Here is a 23895-nt window from a genome sequence, read left to right as displayed (position 1 = left end):
CAGTCATGGAAAACGGATCGAGGGCAGGGATGTCCTCGGGAAATCCGATTTTGGAACTGGCTCGACCACTCGGAAAAATGACGACCATATTCCGGACGGAGATATATGCCATTTTATTGGCAGCAGAAGAATGGTATGGCAAAAATAGGGGGATCGCACTATTCGAATCTGTTCCGAGAATCGGGCAGCATTATCAGCACTAAACAGGAACGATATCTCAAGCCAGTTGATGTGGAGTTGTCAGTCTATTTTTAAGGGGAAAATGACAAGAATGCACACAGCCGAATGGAGGAATTTGAACTTCTGCTTGCAAGTAAAAATTTTTATGAAGGAACCCGAGGAATTTAGAGCGACAATTTTGTTGTCTCTTAAGTATTGGAATATGAAAACCCTAGGAGGGCTTTTAACGAGACACTGTACATAGGCAAAATCGGAATGGTGGTCTCGGTCATATACAGCCAATGTGAGGAGGAGAGATATCCGCGAAAGCCGGCAAATGCCGTAGGCAAGAAGCCGATGAATAGGCGACTTCCGAGGATAGTACAATAGGCCTAGCAGAGGTCTGAGTGCTTGAAGCTGCGGCTCCTCCCACTAAAATAAACTAACTAAACTACTAACAGATTGGGAAAGGGGTCTTTTTTAACGCTAGTTGCGACTGCATCTTCATTAACCTGGAGAATGACAGCCACTTGTGCCTATAAAGATCCACACTACTGTGCGACATCGTAGGAACAATAGCATCTGTTAACATTCGGCCGTCACTAATGGGTGCACTAAATCTATTCATGGCGATCGGCAGAATCTTCTAACTTCTAGAAAAGTCTGCGCCACCACCAACAGATAATAACAGGCGAAGAACCTAGTCTAGCTATTCTATCTGCGACACTCTAATGGAAAATATCCCGGCTTCGTTCCATCAGTAGTTCCATGGCACTGCAATCCTCAACAATTTCAGTGAAGTCTAAACTCCGTATTTTGTAACGGCCAAACATCGTTTAATTGCTTACATCGAAGCCAACGTGTAGCAGTAGTGGTGGGACCTTTCTGATGTTGCAAATTGCAACAATCCGAATGAAGTAGCAAATTCTAATTCAACTAATCTATATTGAAACCTGAGTTCGATCGAATATCCGACACAACTAGGAAATCACAAATCGAACCTGAACGTTATTATAGCCTGAATCAGTCTTGAATGAATCACTCCAAATGGCGGAATTTCACTTTCAATTTGAATATTTTTTACGTCTGACAATTTCTTACTCCGTGCAGCAATTAACAGCAAATATTGTTTGATCTCGGATTCACGTTCTACCAATTTCTGCCTGTAGCGAAATAACTATGATTAGATCTTCGTCGCGACAACAACCATGCGTGCACGATTATAACGTTCGTCAAAACGAAATCCTACATATATCTATGAGCTTATCATCATCAACGGCGCACGAACCGGTATCCGATCTAGGTCTGTCTTAATGAGGAACTCCAGACATCCCGGTTGTGCGCCGAGGTCCACCAATTCCACCTCCACCTTAGGCAGCGTCTGCTTCGTCTTCTTTTTCTACTATAGATATTTCCCTTATAGACTTTCGGGGCTAGATCATCCTCATCCATACGAATTAAGGGGGAGTCACTTACCATAACCTATTGAGTCCCATTTTATTCACAACCTGACGGTCATGGTATCGTTCATAGATTTCGTCGTTATGTAGGCTACGGAATCGTCCATCCTCGTGTAGAGGGCCAAACATTCTTTGGAGGATTCTTCTCTCGAACGCAGTCAAGAGTTCGCAATTCTTCTTGCTAAGAACCCAAGTCTTCGAGGAATACATGAGGACTGGCAAGATCATTATCTTGTACAGTAAGAGTTTTGGCCCTATGGTGAGACGTTTCCAGCGGAATAGCTTTTGTAAGCTGAAATAGGCTCTGTTGGCTGACAACAACCGTGCGCGGATTTCATCATCGTAGCTATTATCGGTTGTGATTTTCGACCCTAGATAGGAGAAATTATCAACGGTCTCAAAGTTGTAGTCTCCTATCTTTATTCTTCCCGTTTGACCAATGCGGTTTGATGTTGTTGGTTGGTTGGTTTTCGGTGCTGACGTTGCACCATATATTTTGTCTTGCCTTCATTGATGTGCAGCTCAAGATCTCGCGCTAGTTATCGCCTGCTCCATCTGGATGAAAGCAATTTGTACGTCTCGGGTGGTTCTTACCATGATGTCGATATCGTCGGCATAGGCCAGTAGTTCGGTGGACTAAAGAGGATCGTACCTCTTGCATTTACCTCAGCATCACCGATCACTTTCTCGAGGGCCAGGTTAAAGAGGACGCATGATAGCGCATCCCCTTGTCGTAGACCGTTGTTGATGTCGAATGGTCTTCAGAGTGATCCTGCTGCTTTTATCTAGCCTCGCACATTGATCAGGGTCAACCTAGTCAGTCTTATTAATTTCGCCGGGATACCGAATTCTCTCATGGTCGTGTAAAGTTTTAACCTGGCTATGCTATCATAGGCGGCTTTAAAGTCGATAAATAGATGGTGCAACTGGTGTCCATATTCCAACAGTTTTTCCATCGCATGCCGCACAGAGAAAATCTCATCTGTTGCTGAATTGCCTGAAGTGAAGCCTCTTCGGTATGAGCCAATGATGTTCTGGGCGTATGGGGTTATCCGGCCTAGCAAAATAGCGGAGAATATCTTATAAATGGTACTCCGCAACGTGATATCTCTATAATTGCTGCACTGTGTGATATCTCCCTTTTTATGTATGAGACAGATAATGCCTCGTTGCCAATCGTCAGACATTGATTCGCTGTCCCATACCTTGAGCACAAGTTGATAAACCACTTGGTGTAACTGGTCGCCTCCATATTTAACCAATTCGGCTGTAATTCCGTCGGCTCCTAGCGACTTATGATTTTTAAACCGATGAATTGCACCGACTGTTTCTCCTATACTTAGTGGTGGCATTATTTGTCCGTCGTCTTCAGTTGGCGGGACCTCCAACTCGCCGATGTTCTGGTTGTTCAGTAGCTCATCAAAGTAATCAACCTATCGCTCCAATATGCCCATTCTGTCGGAGATCAGATTTCCCTCTTTGTCTCGGCAGGATGAGCATCGAATTGTATAAGGCTTCATCCTGCTGGCTTGTTGGTAAAACTTCCGCCTTCGGGCCTGGTGCGGTTGCTCCCTGTACTTTTCTAGTTCACAGACTTGTTGGTTCTCCCAGGCTTCCTTTTTCCGTCTGTGAGGTCTCTTCTCCGCTCGACGGAGTTTGTGATAAGTCTCTGTGCGTGCCCGCGTTCTTTGAGAATGCAACATTACTCGATATGCAGCATTCTTCCGTTCCGTTGCTAGCTTACATTCATCGTCAAACCAGCCGTTCCGACTCCTTTTGCGGCTGGGGCCGAGTATCTTTGTGGCCGTATCAATGATAACGTTCTTCAGGTGGATGTGAAGATCATTTGTTGATGCTTCATCTCCAGGTCCTCTGTTGACTGCGATAAATGCGGCATCCATTTCCCTCTCATAGGTGTCGTGGAGGGCTGTGTTGTAGATGGTCTCAATGTTAACTCTCACCTGATTGTCAGAGGGAATTCTAGGTGGTGTTGTTATTCGAGCTCGGAGCACCATGCCAACGAGATAGTGATTCGAGTCTATATTGGCCCCCCTATGTGTTCTGACATTCTTCAAGGTTGAGAGGTAGCGGCGTTCGATCAACACGTGGTCAATTTGGTTTGTGTACCGGTGTCCGCGCAAACCAGGTACTTCTAACAACCATTTCGTGTGCTAACTGAATAATCCGCAGTTCGTTATCATTTGTATTTTGGTGTAAGCTATGGGAGCCAACGTATCGCCTGAATACGGGCTCCTTCCCTACTTGGCTGTTAAAATCCCTAAGTACGTTTTTTATATCATATCTGGGACAGGCTTCGAGGGTTTGTTCTACTGGCTCGTAGAAGGTATGCTTCTCCGACTCTGCAGTCTCCTCTGTAGGGGCGACATTAATGAGATTTACATTTCTAAACTTGCCTCGCAAGCGCAGAGTGCATAGCCGGTCGCTTATGTTTTCAAAGCCGATACCAGCCGGTTTCACTTTTTGGCTGACTAAGAAACCTACTCCGAGCACATGATTTACTGGATGACCACTATAATATATGGTGTAGCGGCTCTTCTCCAGGAAACCGGTCCCTGTCCAACGCATCTCCTGTAATGCTGTTACATCAGCCCTATATTGGGATAGGGCACCGGCTAGCTGCTCAGCAGCTTCATATCTGTACAGGAGCGCACGTTCCATGAGAAAATGCGCAAATCGTTATTCCGTTGCTGAGTCCGTCGTTGTGTAATCCGTCCAGTCCGATAGTCTATAAGCTTAAATCCAATAAAAAAAACAATTCCTAGAAATAGCATAAAGCTTAGTACTTGTGTTTTTAGGTAGTTTGCTTACAGCAATAACTAGAAGAAGTCTGAACAATTGACTTGAAGAACGCAACTGAACTACCTCAATCTGTAATTAACCAGTCGTCGGCTGCTACTTTTAGTTGATCGTGCATGACAAATAATTTCGCTTGCAATGTCAAAATTTTACACCCAGCTGATACAATTATAGCAATAGCATGACAACAATATTACTGACTAAAGAATATAATTAAACCATTTCAACAAATAAAGCGGCAATGAATTTTAGAAGAAAAATACACAAGAATAAAACTTTTGCCAATAAGAGAAAGAAATATTCATTTGACCTAATTCGGATGCGGGAAAGGAAATCTGGAGAACATTATGGTATGAGAAACTAATAGGATGAGGAGAAGGGAATGTACTTTCTAGATGATACCGGAGCAAGCCGAAAGAATGAAAACCAGAAAACATTGGTAGGTACCGCTGAAAGCGGACGTATGATAATTTGGGGAGATGCTCTAGTCAGAGAAAAAATTCAGGATGAACTAGTAAAGGTGGCGATTGCGTGTAGTGGCCATGGCTTCGCGACGCGAGCGGGATTTCATTTGCATTTTTCAGGATTAAATCAATCAAATAATGCATACTTTAAATTTCGCCGCATATTGCACATTATTGATTGCATTCGGGCAAATTGATCGTGACAGAGGAAAACAATCTGTCGCATCTGTCAACGCTACTGCGTGTGTTGTTGGCAACCGGAACCGGCTGATCGGCAGACGGGTTTTGAGCAGGGAAGAACAAAGGCACAAAGGGGGCCGTGAATTTATCACAACGGATTCACATCGAACGAGAGGATTGCTTTTTTCAATCAAGGGAATTTAGCTAAAGAGATTGTAGCTCGAAGGACTTCTCCGAGAGATATTATTTCCCGCGAAAATCCCACAAGCGCCTTTTCTACTCGAGCATTTGAAGAAATTACGATCTTGTTTTGGATTGCGTCTTCCCCCTATTTTACTCATCGAAGGAAGCAGATATTCTTAATTTTTTTCCTTCAATATTTTGATGAATCTAACAAGGAACAAATTTAATGAATCTGCGGACCTTCTAAGATGCCATCATGAAAATACTTATCAATGCGAGATCGGTCAAGGTAAAAAAGATGCATCACTAAGGGAATCTACCGGAATCAATCTACATATGTAGGAATAAATCCCCGAATCTTATCAGTTGATACAACAAAAATTTAATAATGACGCAATCAATCAAAAGATTTGTTTCTTTTGCAGTTGTACATACATGATGACTATAAAGGAACTTGCGACGCATACTTGAAGGTAAAAGACTTCCTATCGACAATTCAATTCATTGAGTAAATAAACATCAAAGTCTATTTTTAGTCAGACCTACAGTATTTCAGCAGTTTACACAAAAAAAAATGTTTGTCAACAGACCCGCGTTTTACGTCACTACAAAGTTATCAATTAGATATTTTAGCCCATTTTTTCAGACATTATCAGCCACTTCAAACTGTGCCCATATAAAGGTATTTACATAGAGCTTTAATGCCACCCTGGAAATGAAAATTTACGAATTGAAGCGATTGTCTTTGGTGCAAGAGAGATATTTTACCATGGATGGAAGAGGTGATTTAGCCCCCCTTTGATATATTTTATTTTTTATTCCTATTACCATTCCTCCACTTTCGCGAAACGCTATAATAAAAGCTTTTCTAAACCAAAATAAACTTTTTAAGAGTCTACGGACTAGAAAGGTACCTTTAACATTTTTACCAGGTAAAAATACTTTGACATCATTTTTGTGAATTCATCAGCACGACGAGGCCGCTAAGTTCGTTTCCATTCATGACGCAGAAACCTGTTTACTCACCCAGACCGGATATGAATACGACGAGGAAAACCCCGGTGGATGCTACATATGACGTCACAACATTCATTTGCAGGAAGCGGCCAATAATGCACCTGGATTTGTTGTAGGCAGTGCTGCGGAATGTGATAATACGACTACTTTCATGAACAAGCACAGCAACATCGACGGCTCCGGTTAGATCGGAATTTGGAGGTATCCAACCAAGGTACCGCGTCATTGCACTGGACGGTATGCAATAGCGTGGAGTTATGCAAATCGACCGCAGATTAGTCATTCTAATAGGCTTGGAGTGGAACCTACAGTGGATACTAAAATCTGCGTTTGTGCAAACTATCTAAGATTTGTACATGAATTAAAGTTACTGAGAGATCTAAGCATCAGACGAACACTGATTTCGTATCGCTACTCAACCCTAAACGGGGAGGGAATACTTTTGAACTTTTGCTCGAAATATACTCTCGGAATCCAAACATTTCCACTAACAGTCGTCACCTGCGAACATATTGCGACATACAAGAGTATTGCGTCCATACTTTATTCTAGCACTGATCGTACAATTGTCTGAGCAATCTCAGACAGCATTCTTTCCCCAGGGCGCACCTTGCCAAGCTGCACTACAGCTTGTTGACATATCCAAACAAGCCGCTATACAGGTTTCATTAACACCTGCGTAATTCACGTTATATGGACCTCAGTAAGTCTTCTGGCTCGGTGGACATTATAGTGCCAATTACTTCAGTAGGTGCAGAGCTCATGGTTGATTTGTATGGAAGCGCTCAGACATGCAGCTACCGTGGTCGTAAGAAATGCGCCGATATTGCGGAAACTTTCTCCCCGAGCCGAGGCGTTTCAGTGGTCTCAGCAGTTGCCGATGAAGTTCTTGAATGCCCACAGAAACACGTGTCAATAAGATTGAAATCGGGGGGACATGTGTCGCGATCTATTTTGGAGTGTCGCTTTTATCGATCGGCACAAAAAGTGTTAGGCTCGTGCGGTTTTTATGTGTCAGTAAAGTTAGAAAAAATGTTCTGCTGGCATTAAATGTGCAGAATTTGGATGTATGTTCTTACGTATTCAGTCATTTACATAAACACCCATTCATGTCGTAAATATGGCGTTCTAATTTCTGCTAGACCATCAATGGGTAGGACCCACTTCATTTTCGGACACTCGTTTAAATTAATGCAGTAATGAATGAGATGTGGGATACACACAATGTAAACGAAGTACGTAATTAAAAGTGCAAAAAACGCAAAACTGTCTCGCTCCATATCTAATTTGACAATCAAAACCCCCCAAGATGTGGTTTTCTTTCCATCTGGACCACAACCATTTCTTCAATCCGCGTATGGCTTTCGGTACTCAGTGCTACAGCTGCTGATTCAGCATCCATATGATTTGCGACAGACTGTTACTTTTTCCACGTCTTCCTCCAGATAGTTTCTAGTGACCAATGGCTCAGTAGACGACAACTGTCTGCGCACTGTCTACCACTGACGTCACCTCTTTTGTATGGACGGAAGACATGCATGTTAGACATCTGTAGCCGGTCGGGGTTAATTGCCTCTTGTCAGAATAATTTTACGCTGAATTTGGATCTTTCCGAAGCGGCACGATCCACTAAAAAATGGGCTGAAGGTCGATGTGATTAAAATTTTCATAATTCACCTGAGTTTTTGTTAGTTCGTTTGTTTGGGTGCATATCGTTTGCTATGGCGCTTGGCGACAGACAGCCTTGGAAGCAAATTAGAATGATGGAATGAGCAGAGGAAAGTTTAATTCTAGATTTACGTGACGGGGAAGAGAACAATAGACAATGGAGGACCCTTTTCAAACAAGATGTATCGTAGATAACGTAATTGTTTACGGAAAATACAGGAAATAATCTTTAAATATTTGACCAATTTGGGCATAATTGGTATTGGGGAAAGCATATCAAAGACCGAATGGCTGAAATAGTAGATACTTATCGTGGTGGCACCGAAAGGAGTTAGTTAGGTAAAGTTCTGGCATATAAACCCACCACCAACAAACTGACTTTATTGTGCAATGTTGGGTGGTGCTTAATATGGTGTTAATATCACACTACACATTATTAGAAATATGAAAAGTCATGGCATCCCGACCCGCAGGGAGCAATGCTGGATGATGTCAGCGGATAACTGAGGGATGTGACTCTACAATGCCGTGATGATATTTCCACTACAGTAGGAAACCCAAATACTGATGGAACAAGGAGACTGTCAAAGGATAAAAGGGAAGCCAGAACATCGGCATGTTATTGGCGATCTTCGACCTAAACTTAAGAAGGCCATACGGAAAAGTAACTGGTATTGCTAAGGTGACGTGTACGCGACTCTTGTTAAAAAAAATCACAATTTTTTTCCCACAACCAAAAGAAAGTCTAACTCAGCCAACGGTTCAATAGGACATATTTTCGATACTCGGGGTGACCGATGAGAACAATATCTGCCGGCGAATCGGAGAAAATATGGTGGAATTCCGAATAAAACCCTGAAATGCCTGCTAAAATCCGGCCCACATGGCTCATAAGCACATTTGAATCGCGTATGGTGGAAGGAGTGTTTCACGCCCAGTGGAAGAGGCAGAGGTTAGTTCTAGGACCGAAGTGTCAAAAATCACCTGGCGCACCCTCTTCTTATCGCCCTATCTTCCCTTTAAAACTATGAAGAAGATGCTGGACAGAGTTGTATACAGCAGGTTGCTTTCCTTCATTGAGACAGCGGGTGATTTATTGGAGCAGCAGTATGGGCTTCAGAAAGCCCACTCTACAATCGATGCAATAGCAGTGGCCGTGGATCTGGCCCGGGGAGCGTATGCCGTTCGGTAATGACACTGGATATCAGGAATGCCTTTAGCTACGCCAACTGGAGTTAGATTAAAGACACCCTGGCCAAACTGAGTATCCCTTTCTACTTAGTACGGATAATCAAATATTACTTCTCGAAGAGTGATGTGCCAGTAGGTGTTCCCCAAGGCTTTCGTATTGGGACCCTTGTTGTGAAACATAATATATGACGGAGTGTTTGGGCTTCACGTGCCAAAGGAGGCAATGTTGATTGGCTTCGCAGCCACCCTGGTGGTGGCGTAAGTTGTCAAGCACCTCGAGCACGTGGAACTTTATGAAACTAAAATCATTCATGCCATCAAAGCATGATTACGATTGGTTAGAATGAACCAAGCGGATGAAAAAACGGAAGCAGACCTTGTTACCAATCGCAGAAAAAGAACAATACTGTCAAAATCCGGGTTGATAATCACGAGGTCGTTTCAAAATTGAGCTTCAAGGGGCACCTCGACTATGAACGAAGAAAGCAGTAAAAGTTCATTTCTAGCAAGGATGTTGTCTAATATTGACGGGCCAAAATATAGTCGTCGGCTACTTATCATAGATTGGACGAATCCCCCAGGCTGCCCTGTCTCGCTACAGCCGAGGAACACGGAGCATGTTATGTTTCATATCCTGAGATTCCCACTCACTGCTGCAACCTTGCGCAGCAACGTCTTTTCAAGGTTTAGCAGGACAACCACATGCTTAGACATAACATTAATTACGTAGGTAGCTTTGTTGAATTTAACGAATTGATCACGGAAATCAAGTGTCTAACGGAAACACGCGACTCTAGTATATGAAAGCAGGATTATCAGAAGTAACTGATAACTGAGTTTGAACCGATTGAGGCTGAAATTGTGTTTGCCAATAAGACGACCCTATGGTACAAAGGTGTCAAAATATCAGAAAGGCACATCTACTTTAGCACGCGAACGGCTATTGAGCAGCATTCGAATAAGAGTGAACGCATTTCCAATAGTCAAGATCAGGCCTAATCTGATGCCTGACTGATCTTTGAAATTAAATTTAGCATCGAGCACCACCCGCTTCATTTGTTATCCGATTGCGATCTCGTTCTTCTTCCAGCGATTAAGCTACCTTTGCCATCCAGGACTTCATCGTTTTTACTGTTTTTTGCTGTCTATCGCCACGTCATTTGCAAAACCGACAATCGTGGCCCATTCTGCAACAGAAAAAATGAACCATTATATATCACATTCCACTGGTAGTTATCATGAGTATGATTTCGACGAACCGCTTCTTCGATAACATAGGTCGCGAATCCGGCTGTAATCACCTTCGAAAAGTGATAGGAGCCGATGAAAATGACAAAAAAGGTCGAAAATGTGGTAAATTGAAACAACTCTGGTTGGATTAAGGCTTTTGTCAAAAATAGGAATCGCAACCTACTTAGCAAGATTAAGTTAGAGTCACATCTCGCAAAGTGTCCTATCGTACGAGGCGAATGAAAAACTGTGTTGCTAGCATTGCCTTTACCAAATAATGAAAAACCCATCCCAGTTGCTAGCATTGCCTTTACCAAATAATGAAAAACCCATCCTATATCGTTGGGGACTGGGCACTAATAAGGCAGAAGATAGAAACTGCGGTGCGGCAACTCTGAGAAAAGCACCTCAGCCCATAAAATAATTCCGTAATATTTCACTGTCGGAGGTTCATTGCAAAGAAAATGCAAAAAGGTACTGAAATCACTCGGAAAGCCAGGGAAGTGGCTAATATCGACTCGATGCTCTAAGCAAAAATTCTCCCCCCGAAGTGATATATCATAGTGGTTCCGCAGGAACTGTGGGGAGCGGGTGTGTAATTCCATCGTCCGCCCCATATTAGAAAATTTTCTGTAAAATGCTCTCCACTACACATCATCATCATCAACGGCGCAACAACCGGTACCCGTCTAGGTCTGTCTTAATAAGGGACTCCATACATCCCGGTTTTGTGCCAAGGTCCACGAATTCGATATCCCTAAAAGCTGTCTGGCGTGTTGGCCTACGGCATCGCTCCATCTCAGGCAGACTCTGCCACGTCTTCTTTTTCTACCATACATATTGCTCTTATAGACTTTTCGGGCTGGATCATCCTCACCTACACTGTAGGAGGCAATGTGGTCAGCATGGTGCTCGCCCAAGATTGTTACCCTGATTTGACTCAGGTATTCATTCACAGCTGTGTCGACTGGTACCCGACATGCAGTCACGATAACAAATCCCTCTGCCACCAGTGAGATTTAATCTTCCGACAGCCCAGTGCTATAACCACTTAAACCATCCGGACACATAAACTAGAGTTTTATTCTAGTAAGGTCATCCATGCAAAATGCCATGTATCTCTACTTTAAACTTTCTTTTGATTAGATCAAAGTAAGGTTATGGTTAGGTTCATTGGAAACTTCGACTTTCACTTTTTTAACGACGGGCATTTAACATATGTATGTCAACCCAATGTCCAACATTAAAAAATATTCTCAATGCAAAATAGGTTAGCACAGGGATCAATGCTAGGGTCTCGTCAATGTAACAGAAGATGCCGGATGGTAAGCGATGCTCGTAGAGGAAGCCATCGGTCTCGTAGATTCAGTTCAGTATCATGGTGGTTTCGCTTCTTGCCCATGCGTTGGCAGCATATAAAACTTCTTCGTCGTTTTGAGTCACTTAAAAAGAAAGGCGGAGCAAATGCTTTTGGCATTTACACACGACGCTGATATCTAGCTGCAACAATCTGAAATCAAAATCAATCTAAAAATGGTGGAAGGTAATTCAACAAAATTGAGAGAAAATTTGCTTTAAAGTAATTAATTTTAAATATGGAGAAATACATAGCCAGCATTTTAACTGGAAAAGCCTTATATGTTATTTCAAAGAAAACGATAACGCATTCACGCCGGTATCTTCAAAAAACCTAACTCATACCGGCATGCTAAAGGCCACCTTTAAAGTTTTTAGTTCCAGCTGAACATTATATCCTTAGCTCAAATTCAAATTGACATTTATAAAATGCTGGCATCCAAAAGTATATTCCAGGTGCCAAATATTCGGCAAACTGTGTTCACAACCACATCATGTTATGTTAATAGCATACTGGTCCCAAGTACAAGGAACGGTTCAACACCAAGTATTTTTAACACTCTATTTAGAAAGGAAACCCGTAATGAGGAAGAAAAAACTAAAGGCGGACGTCCAAGTTAGTTGAGTAAACTCAACCATATTACAACCCTTCGTTACGGAGTCTATTGTAATTTACGTGGTCCTCCAGCTTGAGCATTCGGAGCGATGGGCTTAAAACCCATCATCCATCAAAATGATTTACAGAAACAGGTTGAACAATCACGGGCAAGATGAATACCACAGAAACGATCGCACAAGCGGATAAATGACTACGCTCTTGGATCCTGAAATTTTGGTTCACTAAACAAACCTTCTGTAAGCTTATCACTTGCACAGCATTAAGTGGGATGATAGTGAAACTGAGCACAATCTGACCGTATACTATACCAAAGAGTGAACAGGACACTAAACAAATCTTGTTCTGTTAAAGACCTACTCTAACAAGCCAGTCAATAAATACGAGCTAAGAACTCTTAGTCGTCCTGGAAACGAATTGAAATAGTTGCGAAATAACCGACATGAGGTCTCACACCATCTTCAGTCGTGGAAAGCTATCAAATGTGAGTCAAAAAACAATTTGAAAATACCCTGGAAAGAATATACGATTCATAACTTCCATGATTGGGAACGAGGAGGAGATACAGCCCCCATGACATATCAAATGACAACGGTCAATGCCTCATTGGCTTTGCAAGCAATAGAAATTTAATATTAAAATCGGCATGTTTCTCACACAAGGGCATCCTCAAAAGGACATGGGCATCCCCAGCATTACCTTCGACCAACCGACCAACCAACCCTCTTCAAAAATTTGAGGCTGGAAAACCACAAAATGCTTTAATAACAAAAGAGTACAAGGAATGAACGATTAGGACCAATTCTCCGGAATCTTACGGCGAACCCCATAGATGACGCACTATCAAAACAACAGTGAAAGAAGTGGTTGGATATGAATCCCGGTGCCGGAGAAATGATTGGCTTGACGATGAATGCCAAAGTGTTGAAGACAGACAGACAGACAACATATAGAGCGAAATACAACGACGAAGAGAGAAAATTACGACAATCCCCCGACGGGCACCTTGTGAAGTATTAATGCAAAAGAAACGAAAACATTTTATCGACGAATTAACGAAAATTGACAACAGCATTGCAAGCAACAACACCAGACAAATATCAATCCAAAACCCTCCTTTGAAAAACAAACGCAGCAACCATTGGGGACGTGAAGTGAAAAACGCTGAGAGCATCAAATATTCGTGGACTTCAAACAGGCATATGACAGTAATCAGCAAAATCTACTGTACAAAGTAATGCGTAACTTGAAAAATCTCACAAAAATTACAATGTGGTACACAACAACGCAAATCCAATTCAATAATAGCCTGACAGATGCGTTTGAGACAAACGTCGGATTAAAGCAAGGAGATGGGTTAGCACCTCTACTGTTCAATCTGGCACCGCAGCAGATTATACGAAAGCTACCTACGGACAATATGAATATCTTGGTACGATCTTTCACATAAGCAAAGGATATTTTTATAAGCCTCGAGAAATCAGCAAACGAAGTTGATCTACAAATTAACGAAAACATATTGAAAATAATGATGCAAACGAGAAAAATGACGCCCACCAAGCAAAATATAATGATTGATGAGTATAATTTACAACTTTATGTACCTATTTGTGCAGCTGATGAAAGACGAAAATGAAGTTGACAAAATATAACGCCAAATTCAACTCGCAAACAGAGGCTTCTACTCGTTCCTGCCGATTGTAAAAGCCAGTTGCATACACAAGAAAGCAAAGCCAAGGATGCACATATCGATAAGGCTTGTGCTATGCTACGGATTTGAGTAAACGAGAGAACAAGCAACGGTCTGGCGAAAACAGATACAAGGAGGAGTTGTACCAAATATTTGTGACACTGAAATTGATCAAACTTCGGAAGTTGCAATTGGCTGGCCACGTTCAACGTACGGACGACACTCTGATTCCTGAAAGGATATTCCAAAAGAAGGCAGAAGAACGAAGGCCGGCGAGAAAAAGCCCAAAAATGCTTCACAGATTTTGTTGACGAAGACAGTGGATCATAGCTCAGCTTTCGAAATTGGAGAATGCGATCGACATGGTTGGAGAAAGGACGTCCTAAGGGCCGCTGCCCGAAATGAGCTGCAAGTCTCGACGGCGACGCATTCACATTAGCAAACTTCAATCGCCCGTTCACGAGCTGTAAGAGGAATTCGCAGTCTGCTTGAACTCTACGATTTTTGAAATGGTCTATCCTTTTGTGTTTAATTACTACGACTTTTATTTCGTCTTCACTGGGCTTTGTTTCACGTGGTATCATATCACGGTATGACTATTGCTTCTAAGAATTTTCAGCCCTCAGAAAAATCTATACATATATTGCTAGAAATACGGTAGTTGTTAAGTACAATACTCGTCCTGTTGTTAGTAACCTGTAACACAAGCCTTTAAAATCAACATTTTCTCTACTCTTCTCAGAAATAATGCAGTAACCTTTGGGAAATTAAACATTTTGGTAAATGTTAACTAGCAATTGAAAACTTCTCAGAGTGGGTTATACTGTTTTCATGGTAGTGTAGATATATCTGTATCTATGTATGTAGTTACAAAATCAATATCCACCTAATTAGAATTAATAATAATGAATTCCCATTGGCTAACCCGAAGATTCTTCAGTATATGGTACATATATCATTTCTTTATATCATCGAGTTGAATACAACTTCAAAGTGCATTGATAGATTTGAAAACTCTGGTGAATGTACCATTTCGCGCTCCCTATTTCAAACCGACCATCATAAAAGTATTACATTATGACAGATAAACAATGACCTAAACACAGTACATACGCGACGATAGGCCTGAAATTTGAGTCGGTAAAGCGGTCCGCCTACACCACAAATACACTCGCTGTTGTGGGTCTTACTTTTTTTTATCCAGAACTTGAATTTGGTATGCAGATGCTGATCATACTTTCTTGTAGACACGACCAAACCTGATTTAACTTGTGTGTTTTATGGGTACTACAGCGACCCAACAAATGCCATTGTGCGCTATCGCAAACGCCATAACAATTCACACTCAGTGCTACTTCGGCAAGGAGCTTTAAAACCTGCAGATTTGATGGGAACACGGCCGACGCCGATGGCAGATTATACAGATTGTTCTCCAGCAGATCATAGTTGGGACCCATCGATCTCCTCGAGTCCATCTGTCTTTTTTATTACCTCTTAATTACTCACCCATGTTTATCCAAAGACTTTTTGCTCTTAGCACCTTCCTTTCAGTTTCCTTTGCATAGGAGCCGTTTTTATCTAGATCACAGTCTATCGAAGCCACACATAGAATGTTAAGATAGATACACTATCAAGAAGGTGATTATCAGTCATTTCAAGTGAGTAATTGCGGTTTCGATTAATGATGCAATTTGGGAGACCCCGACTTTGCATAGCAAATGCCAGCGGTATGCGGCGCGACGTCAATGGTGCCAATCCCCGCACGAGTATTACCTAATCAAATGACCATATGTGTGACTCTCTGGTTTTTTCACTTCCCACAGAGCAATGCGGAGCTTTTGATAACTCGTACTTGAAAGAATGCTGGATATTTGTCACCCAGGTGAACTTCGATCGGTTACAAGACAGACATGATTATTTCGTTTATCATTCCGCACAAATGAGTAACAGTGTGATGACTCTTGACTTTAACGTATTTAAGTGGAACAACTTGATTTGTCAATTCACCGCAAAATACGCATAGTTTTCAAGGTGATCATGTTCCGTTAGATAAAATTTGTGACAATGCTTTTTTCTATATAATTCTGTGAAGAAATTTGTAGAAATTCTCAGTGAAGCTATGATATCGGAAACAGGCGAGTTCAATCCAGAGACGCTTGCTCAATGCTCATTTATAGATGTGTACATATTTACAATGATCTGGAGGCGTCAAGATGTATCGTTATGATTCGTTGATGAAACCTCGAGGTCGATTATACCGCGAAAGCGTCCACCATTGTGGCTATTTAGATACGTCCGTACCTAAGGATAACTCTAGCGAAACACCCCCATGGTTAGGAGAGAATTCATCGACTCTCTCCTGCTACGAAAAATACTATAGAGTGATTGGTCTTGTTCCCTATCCCGAGATGGTTACTAGTCTAAATTCCGAAGCCAAGAAACTTATCGTAGCTGGAGAGAAAGAGGTGTCCAATGGCACTGCGATTTAAAAATTTTAATCACGCAGAAATTACAGAAGAGTGTACTCGGACAGTATAACAGTAGTGTCTGCTAGGTGATAATGAGTAAAAGGCTTGGGCAGGGATCTACACTTATCGCACCATGACTTTGTGTACAGGAAACACATCACCGCTGGTCGAATTTAGGCGAGCTCTACATCCCCCAAAACAAAATCTTATTAAAATCGAGTCGATGTCTCTCTGTCCAGCTGTCTTTCGGTTACGAAAATTGGTAGGAGCGTGTGACCTGTTGTTCCCTTTACATACAGCAAGTGGCGGCATTCTGTATCAAAGGGGGGCTCCCCATACATCTGAAAGGAAGATGCACATTTTTTTAAAGAATGTGGTCATGTGGGGTATCAAATGAAAGGGCTCAATTGGTACTTTTCGTAACTAGTCCCATATTTGATATGGGGTGAAACGTAGGGGGCTCAAAATATGACCGTCAAAAAGTGCAATAGGTCTCGTTTTCGGTATCTGAAAAAATCACAGTGGTGTATTTAAACGAAAACTAGGCCTCAAAATACATCCCATTCCGATATTTGCACAAACAAAGTTAATAATAGTATATTTGCATATTTTACAAATTTAGCCGGAAACTCTCCTTAACATCATGCTAGAACTGCAAAGGGGATAACATAAGGCATAACTTTGGAAAGTTTGAAGGAAATATTTGTACATTAAACCAGCCGTATTTAACATACGTACTATATATGTGCATATGTATGCTTGTTGCACGAAGTAAATCGAAAATATGGGTACGATCAATTTATATACGTGCATATATATGTACAGTATTCGGAAATAGGCAGTTTGTTTGTTTAGAAAATAGAAAGGATTATGTTGAATTTGTAGCTATATATAGAATAGAAAAATGTGCGTTGAAGTTTCTTACATAAGATGAACACAAATCCTTTTTATCGAAGCACGAGCTTCCGGTATTCCAAATTGTTATAATGTTCCAATAGTAGCCATCAAAAATTCGTCTAAAAGGCTCAAGCCAGATAACCGATCGCTCAGCGCCTTAACCATAAAACCCCTAGTGCTTCCAGTACCATTCACTGGCATCTTCACCAATGTATGAAAATTACTCTGTAATAGAAAGCGTATCAGCGACCTAGAGATAAACGAACCGGTCTATAAAGCAAACCATCCATGGTACTGAATTTCAAGCCACAGGAATTTAAAATCACTCGACCATAAAAGGGTAACGATCTACTACGAAACACGAAGTTATTGAGTGGAAATAAAACGAGCACTTCTGTCGCGACTGAAACTCTCATAGCTCACAATGCCAACGTAGTGACCATCCTCCAATACTTCTTTGATTAAAAGGCCCATAGGTGATATTAGAAAAGACTCCACAAAGGAACAAGGCGGGATGAAACATCCCCCACGCAGCCTCTAATTCCTCTGATATGGAGTGTACAAGAAAGCTACACTGTAGGAGGCAATGCGATCAGCATTGCGCTCGCCCGAGATTGTTAGCCCGATTTGACTCAGGTACTCATTCGCAGTTGAGTAGACTGATATCCGACATCCAGTCACAATGACAAATCTCTCTGCCACCAGTGAGATTTGAACCGTGGCCATTCGCTACGACAACCCAGCGCTCTAGTTACTTGAGCTTTAAAAACTTACACCTTCTCTAATTTTGGACTCCAAACACTCAATCACTAAGAACCCAATCCCAATCCAACTTCAATGATTATACAATTAGAGAAAAATCATCCCCAAGGAGCTAAGACGAAAAATGCCAGATGCAAAGGACCGTATTTCCAGACTTTCTGAACCACATGCATTCACGCCTCTAAGCTAACACGAGTCGGAACCAAAAGTCTTTGAATATATTCCACTATTCACTTTAATGTGGTGGTGACATTCTACATAGATGTGTTAAATATATGGTTGCCATTTACCCTTTGGTGGAATATACCAAGCCAACCACACCTACATGCCATCGCACGTGGTTACTTAAAATGCGCTTCAGCTCCCCCCACGACTTCCCAAGATACCGGCACTCTTCCTCTACTGTTCACTAGTCGAACATCTTGGGAATGGATTGGATTCAACTGTATGACGTAGCTAGCAATGGAATTGTCGCCCCTCCGTAATTTGTGTTCTATACACTGCCACTTTCGCCTTCCGATCACACCCCGTACGGGTGCCAGGCCTGTGCTCGGAACAAGTTCTTTCTTCGAAATAGTATCAAGCCAGCGTACACAGATGATACGACACAGACAAGTGTTGACAAAGGCTTGGAGTCTTCATTTATTTATTTATTTGACAGTGACAGTTACTCCCATGTAACAACACAGAAAAAATACCAGCACGGAACAACCTCAACTTGATCTTGGTGTTGAGATGACTACATTTCCAGATTTTAGATAAGGTAGCGAAGACGGATCTAGCGCTCTTAATGCGTCGGACAACGTCGAGTTCGGTGCCATCTTCTGCAGAAACCATGCTTCCTAGATATACAAATTGATCAACGCGGAAAAGATGGAATAATATCGGTGAAAAGATGCAACTCCGACTGACTTCGCTTTAGTCCACGAAATCCTCCAAGACGCGTTTCAGTGCGTTAATGGCCAAAATTATTTCTCTTTTGCTTGGAATTTCGGTCCCCAATCGCAAGTTACGCTGACTATTTTTTTTATCCACAAGAGGAGGAACCTCACCGGATGTGATACGGTTAGCAACCGTGGTGAAATGTTCTCTCTTCAACTGTTCATCATCGTGGATGAGAAGTCGACCGTTAACGCCCTTCACAGAACTAACGAAAGATTTGCGACCACATGCGAAATGCACCTGTGTTCTGCTGCATCTTACGCTTTCCTGACCAATGCAATAAAGAATTCGTTTTGTCACGGTGCACATTACGTTGAAATTCGCGGGATTTCGCTCGGTATCGGAACTCGAGCGCGTCACACTGGTCATCCCTCACAACGGTCAATAGAGAAAATTTTTGATAGCTCATCGACATTCTCAGGCGGGTTACTCAGCGTATCTGCAATGCGATCAGCAAAATAGCTTTCGCACTATCGAGCGACAGCTGGATGCGCTATGTTGCAGCTAATCTATGCGAAGGAAACTATCTTGACCTAATATACAGTACAGAGCTTTGCTTATAACAGCATCAATTTTCTAGCATGGCAATCAATATTATGGCTCATATTATTACAACATTTAGTGATTGTAAAGCGGACTTAGTGTTACTGTTATTAACTCTATTTGATCAAATATAGGAACGAAAAATATTTTGAGAGCTTTTTGAGAGTATGCAGACATCACCCTGATTGATTCTTCGTCTACGCAGTTTTTGAGAATGGGCCCTTAATTTAATTGGCCATTTTCCCAACCCCTTCTAAACTAAAAGTTGGTTCGAAGAGCACTAGACGCTCTTTTTAATTTAAAGTCCTACATGACTATATTCCGTGAAGAAAAGAATCTGAACCCCGTTTGGCACATACACTAGGCAGAAAAAGTGTGCGTACACTCAGTAGTATGATACTTTTCCTTAGTAAAACAAAAAAATTAAGCTAATTTTTGTGGCGAATTTATTATCCAAACATTACAAATAGTTCCGTAGTTTTAGTGTATTTAATTCACTAAGTTATAAGTCTTACAAAAACCAGGTTATAAAGCCAAAAATTAAAAGAATCGCAATAATTCAGTAGAAAAAGTCTGCGTACAGTAAACAAATATTTAAAAAAAATTATATTTGAGTAAATATGAAAAGCAAATCAGTAGCTTGTAGGATACCCTTTTCTTTTTATGACGTCTTTTAATCTTTTCGGCATAGAAGATACAAGTTTAGATGTTTCTTCAACACTTATTTTATTCCATTCTTCTTGTAATACATTTTTCAGCATATCCTTTGAAGTTATATCGTATTGGCGAATTCTGCGTTCTAATAAATCCCACAGATGTTCTATGGGATTTAAATCTGGCGATTGTGGGGGTGTATGTAACTGTTTGGGAACATTATATAATAGCCACAGCTTATTAACCTCAGCCGTATGCTTAGGGTCGTTGTCATGCACAAAATAAAATTCGTCACCCAGGCGTAAATTTTCAGCACTTTGTTTTAAATTACGTTTTAAAATATTTAGGTAGTCATATTTGCCCATGGTAGACTCTATAAATTGCAGATTTCCTACGCCACCACTTGCCATACACCCCCAAATCATTATTCCGCCACCACTTGCCATACACCCCCAAATCATTATTCTGCCACCACCATGCTTTACCGTTGGCATCAAATTTTCTTTATTCAATGCTGTACATGCTTTTCTCCATACTATTTTTCTTCCCATTTTTTCCCAGAATTCATTTGATTGGTTTACGTACTTATTCGCAAATTTTATTCGTTTTCGCCTATTAGTTAATGAAATAAATGGTTTCTTACGTGCAACTCGCCCATGGTAACCAGCTCTCTTGAGTGTTTTCCGTGCAGTATCAGCACAAATTTTTTTGTTGAACTTAAGTTCAATATCTTTCGCGATTTGTGGTGCAGTTATTCGTGGATTCTTTTTCACCTAACCTATAATACTTCGCCTTTCCCTAATCGACAACTTCGATGGGCGACCAGGTCGTGGCTTCGCTGTTATATTCCCGTCGATTTAAAGTTGTTAACTACCCTTTGAACAGATGAATGTCGCCTTCCTATTATCCTGGCTATTTCGCGGAAACTTTTTCCTTCTTCCCATAATTTTATTATAACTTTTCTTTCACTTACACAAATCTCTTTTCGCTTCAATTCCATAATAACAATTATACACACAAAATAACGAAAAAACGTCCTTATTTTTCACACTTCAAACACAGCCATAAACCAATAACTCACAATCAATTTACTCCAAATGGCAAGGATTTATATTTCGGGGAATCACCTAATTATGTGGCTGTACGCAGACTTTTTCTACTGAACATTTGTGACTTTTCTTATTTCCCTTTTTTTATTTCAGTTTCCTTGAATTCTAATTTCGTAAAAGTGGCCTTATCAAAGCAACAAGACCACAAGCAATATGCAAACAATAAAATGTTTTTAAAAAACTAATTTATTCGTGTGTTTTACTAACGAATAACCAGGAACTGCTTAGTGTACGCACATTTTTTCTAGCGAGTGTATGCCACCACCCCACCTTTTTTTGTAAACTCAACGCATGGTGGAATTATAACTCCAACCTTGCCACCATACTTCGTGCCAGAAGGTATAACCGTTGAGAAAAGAAACAAAATGAATCAAGTTTGCTTAATGGTGGTAAATCTCTACTTTGCAAGCGCGGTTAAGCATGTGGCAAAGTGCACTCACTTTTTTGCAAAAGCAGAAGTTGGGATTCGGTGGGCTTTCATGATCTAGAACGAGATCCAAACAGGATTTCGACTGCATGATTGTGATCAGTTCCTTTATCGGGGATCTACCGAGATTCAGACAACTCGCGAATAATAATAATGATTCCCGTAGAAAGTCGGGGCGACTAATTGAGGCAGCTGGGCTAGCCCCAGCAGAGGCATAAAAAATAAAGAGCACAGGGTGAACCGGAACTATGCTACCATCCGTAACTGAAATTCTGGGCACACTAAAGCAGAAACTTTCTGTTGTATGCAGTCGGTATAGCGAAATTCACTCAAAACGTGTTCAAAATGAAACGTACGCGAGGAACCAGCGAAGTTTCTTCAGATCACTCAACAAATATCAACAGAGCATCCAGATCTCAAACTAATGAAATTTTTAGCGACAGTTATAAAAGGATAGCATACCACTTTGTTAGGGCGTTCATCTAAGAATATTAACATCTCGAAGCTTGCACACGGAAAAGCCTCTTTCAGGGGGATTCACTGGATCTCCTTCCGGTTTGTACGGGACTGAACCCCCTTTTATGGCTACTGAATAATGCAAGAGGGCATGGTTTAGCAAGCAAATATAAGCCTACCTCCTAAGTGCGAACTGACATATGATGTACGAGTAATCAGAGGACATGAAGCTGTAGGCCGGTATTGATGGCCACCTTAGAAGCCTGTTGCGAATAGTAGACATGTTCAGCTGTGATATTAGACAAATGTCGAATTCAATTCCGCATACCTAGCAACTTTGCAAGGAACCTATCCTCGAGCTGATGATTTGGAGGATGTTTTACCGGCCCGCCCGAATTGTGGTGACGTGTGAAGCTGGTGCTGGAACAACATCCCCATCCCAGAACAAGCAAGTTCCTTGCATGCTCTTTAACAGACAAATTATGCATTCACTCCACCTAACTTGAAGTATCGATCTTTCAATCCTCCGAGTGGGGTGGAGTCAGACCAAGAGACGATCAATATATGGAAGTCAAAGACACATGGTAAACACATGAATTATCTCTGCCAGCCATTTTTCCATCTCCATCTGTGCAACTTAGTAGAATGGTGGGCTTATAAAAAGTTCATAATGAAAGAGCCGGTGGAGAACGACCAGCGCAGAATTCGACGTTAGAAACGTCGGACCTTCTAATATCTGGCTGCACTGTTGTGGCGCCGGTGCAATATATGAACGAGCATAATGCTGTATGTAAGGGCATACAAGCATGAGCTAATCATGGGACCATGTCCGTTTTTTCAATATGAGCCACAGGCAGTGTTGGGTCGAAGTATAGCAAAAATCCTTAGGATAATTGCTTAAGGCTCTTAGGCCACAACAAAGATTACCGATCCTTGGGATGAGTAATGAGACTATCAAAAACCACAGATTGATTATGACTAGCCTGGTTTATTAATTTCTTTCTGGTTTATATACAAAATTATTGCTTAGTTTAAAATGCTTTATCGACAAATTATAATTCTTCATAAAAGCTAAATTGCATATTCATCAAAAATTCTTAGGTGTAATTCGGTCGCCCTGACCGTGATGAACTTCCGTCAGCGTTTTCTTCCCTATATTATTGCAGGCACAATTGATATGGGTCGATTACCTGGTTAGCACGTTTTGTGGTGCAAGGTGAAGGTCGCTGACTTGAGTATGGGCATTTGCTGTGGAGCAAAAAATGTTTGATGATCTGTTTCTTGGGCAATTGTTGCTGGATTTTGCTAGTACTCGGTAAGAATTGTTGCAATAGATATTAATTGTTTACATTTTGCATTTCATGCAGTTTATTTCTTGTTGTGGATTAATTCTTTGATTTCTGCAGCGAAAACTGTTCGATGATCTGTTTCTCGAACAGGCAGTACTCAATGGTTCTGCTTACAGCATGTGTTGGGACCGGCAAGTTGTAAATGGTCGGTATATACCGCACAAGACTTGAGTGCTTCTAGTTGATAAGACGAGTCGCTCCAAATATATCATTGAGGTTGCTACCCCCATATGACTAGCTTCAGATATTGAACCTAA

General features: G+C 41.4%; 1 protein-coding gene across 3 annotated transcripts in view; it reads right to left on the bottom strand.

Annotated features, from left to right (window-relative positions):
* LOC119649061 (protein rhomboid) overlaps positions 1 to 23895 on the bottom strand; it is a 429203-nt gene that overhangs the window by 164385 nt on the left and 240923 nt on the right. Inside the window, exons 1-2 of one of the 3 annotated variants that reach the window (XM_038051046.1) lie at positions 10399 to 10523; positions 10242 to 10326 (exon numbers count right to left, since the gene is read on the bottom strand). The exons of the other annotated variants lie outside the window; for them this stretch is intronic. Of the exons in view, the coding sequence (XP_037906974.1) occupies positions 10242 to 10262 (21 nt within the window). The 5' untranslated portion in view covers positions 10263 to 10326; positions 10399 to 10523. Of the gene's footprint in view, positions 1 to 10241; positions 10327 to 10398; positions 10524 to 23895 lie in introns of those variants that run through there. 3 annotated transcript variants of the gene reach the window in all.

This window comes from Hermetia illucens, chromosome 2 (genome assembly GCF_905115235.1).
Source record: "Hermetia illucens chromosome 2, iHerIll2.2.curated.20191125, whole genome shotgun sequence".
Lineage (NCBI taxonomy): Eukaryota > Metazoa > Arthropoda > Insecta > Diptera > Stratiomyidae > Hermetia > Hermetia illucens.
Note: the sequence above shows the minus strand (reverse complement) of the source record. Positions and strands in the feature narration are given on the sequence as shown.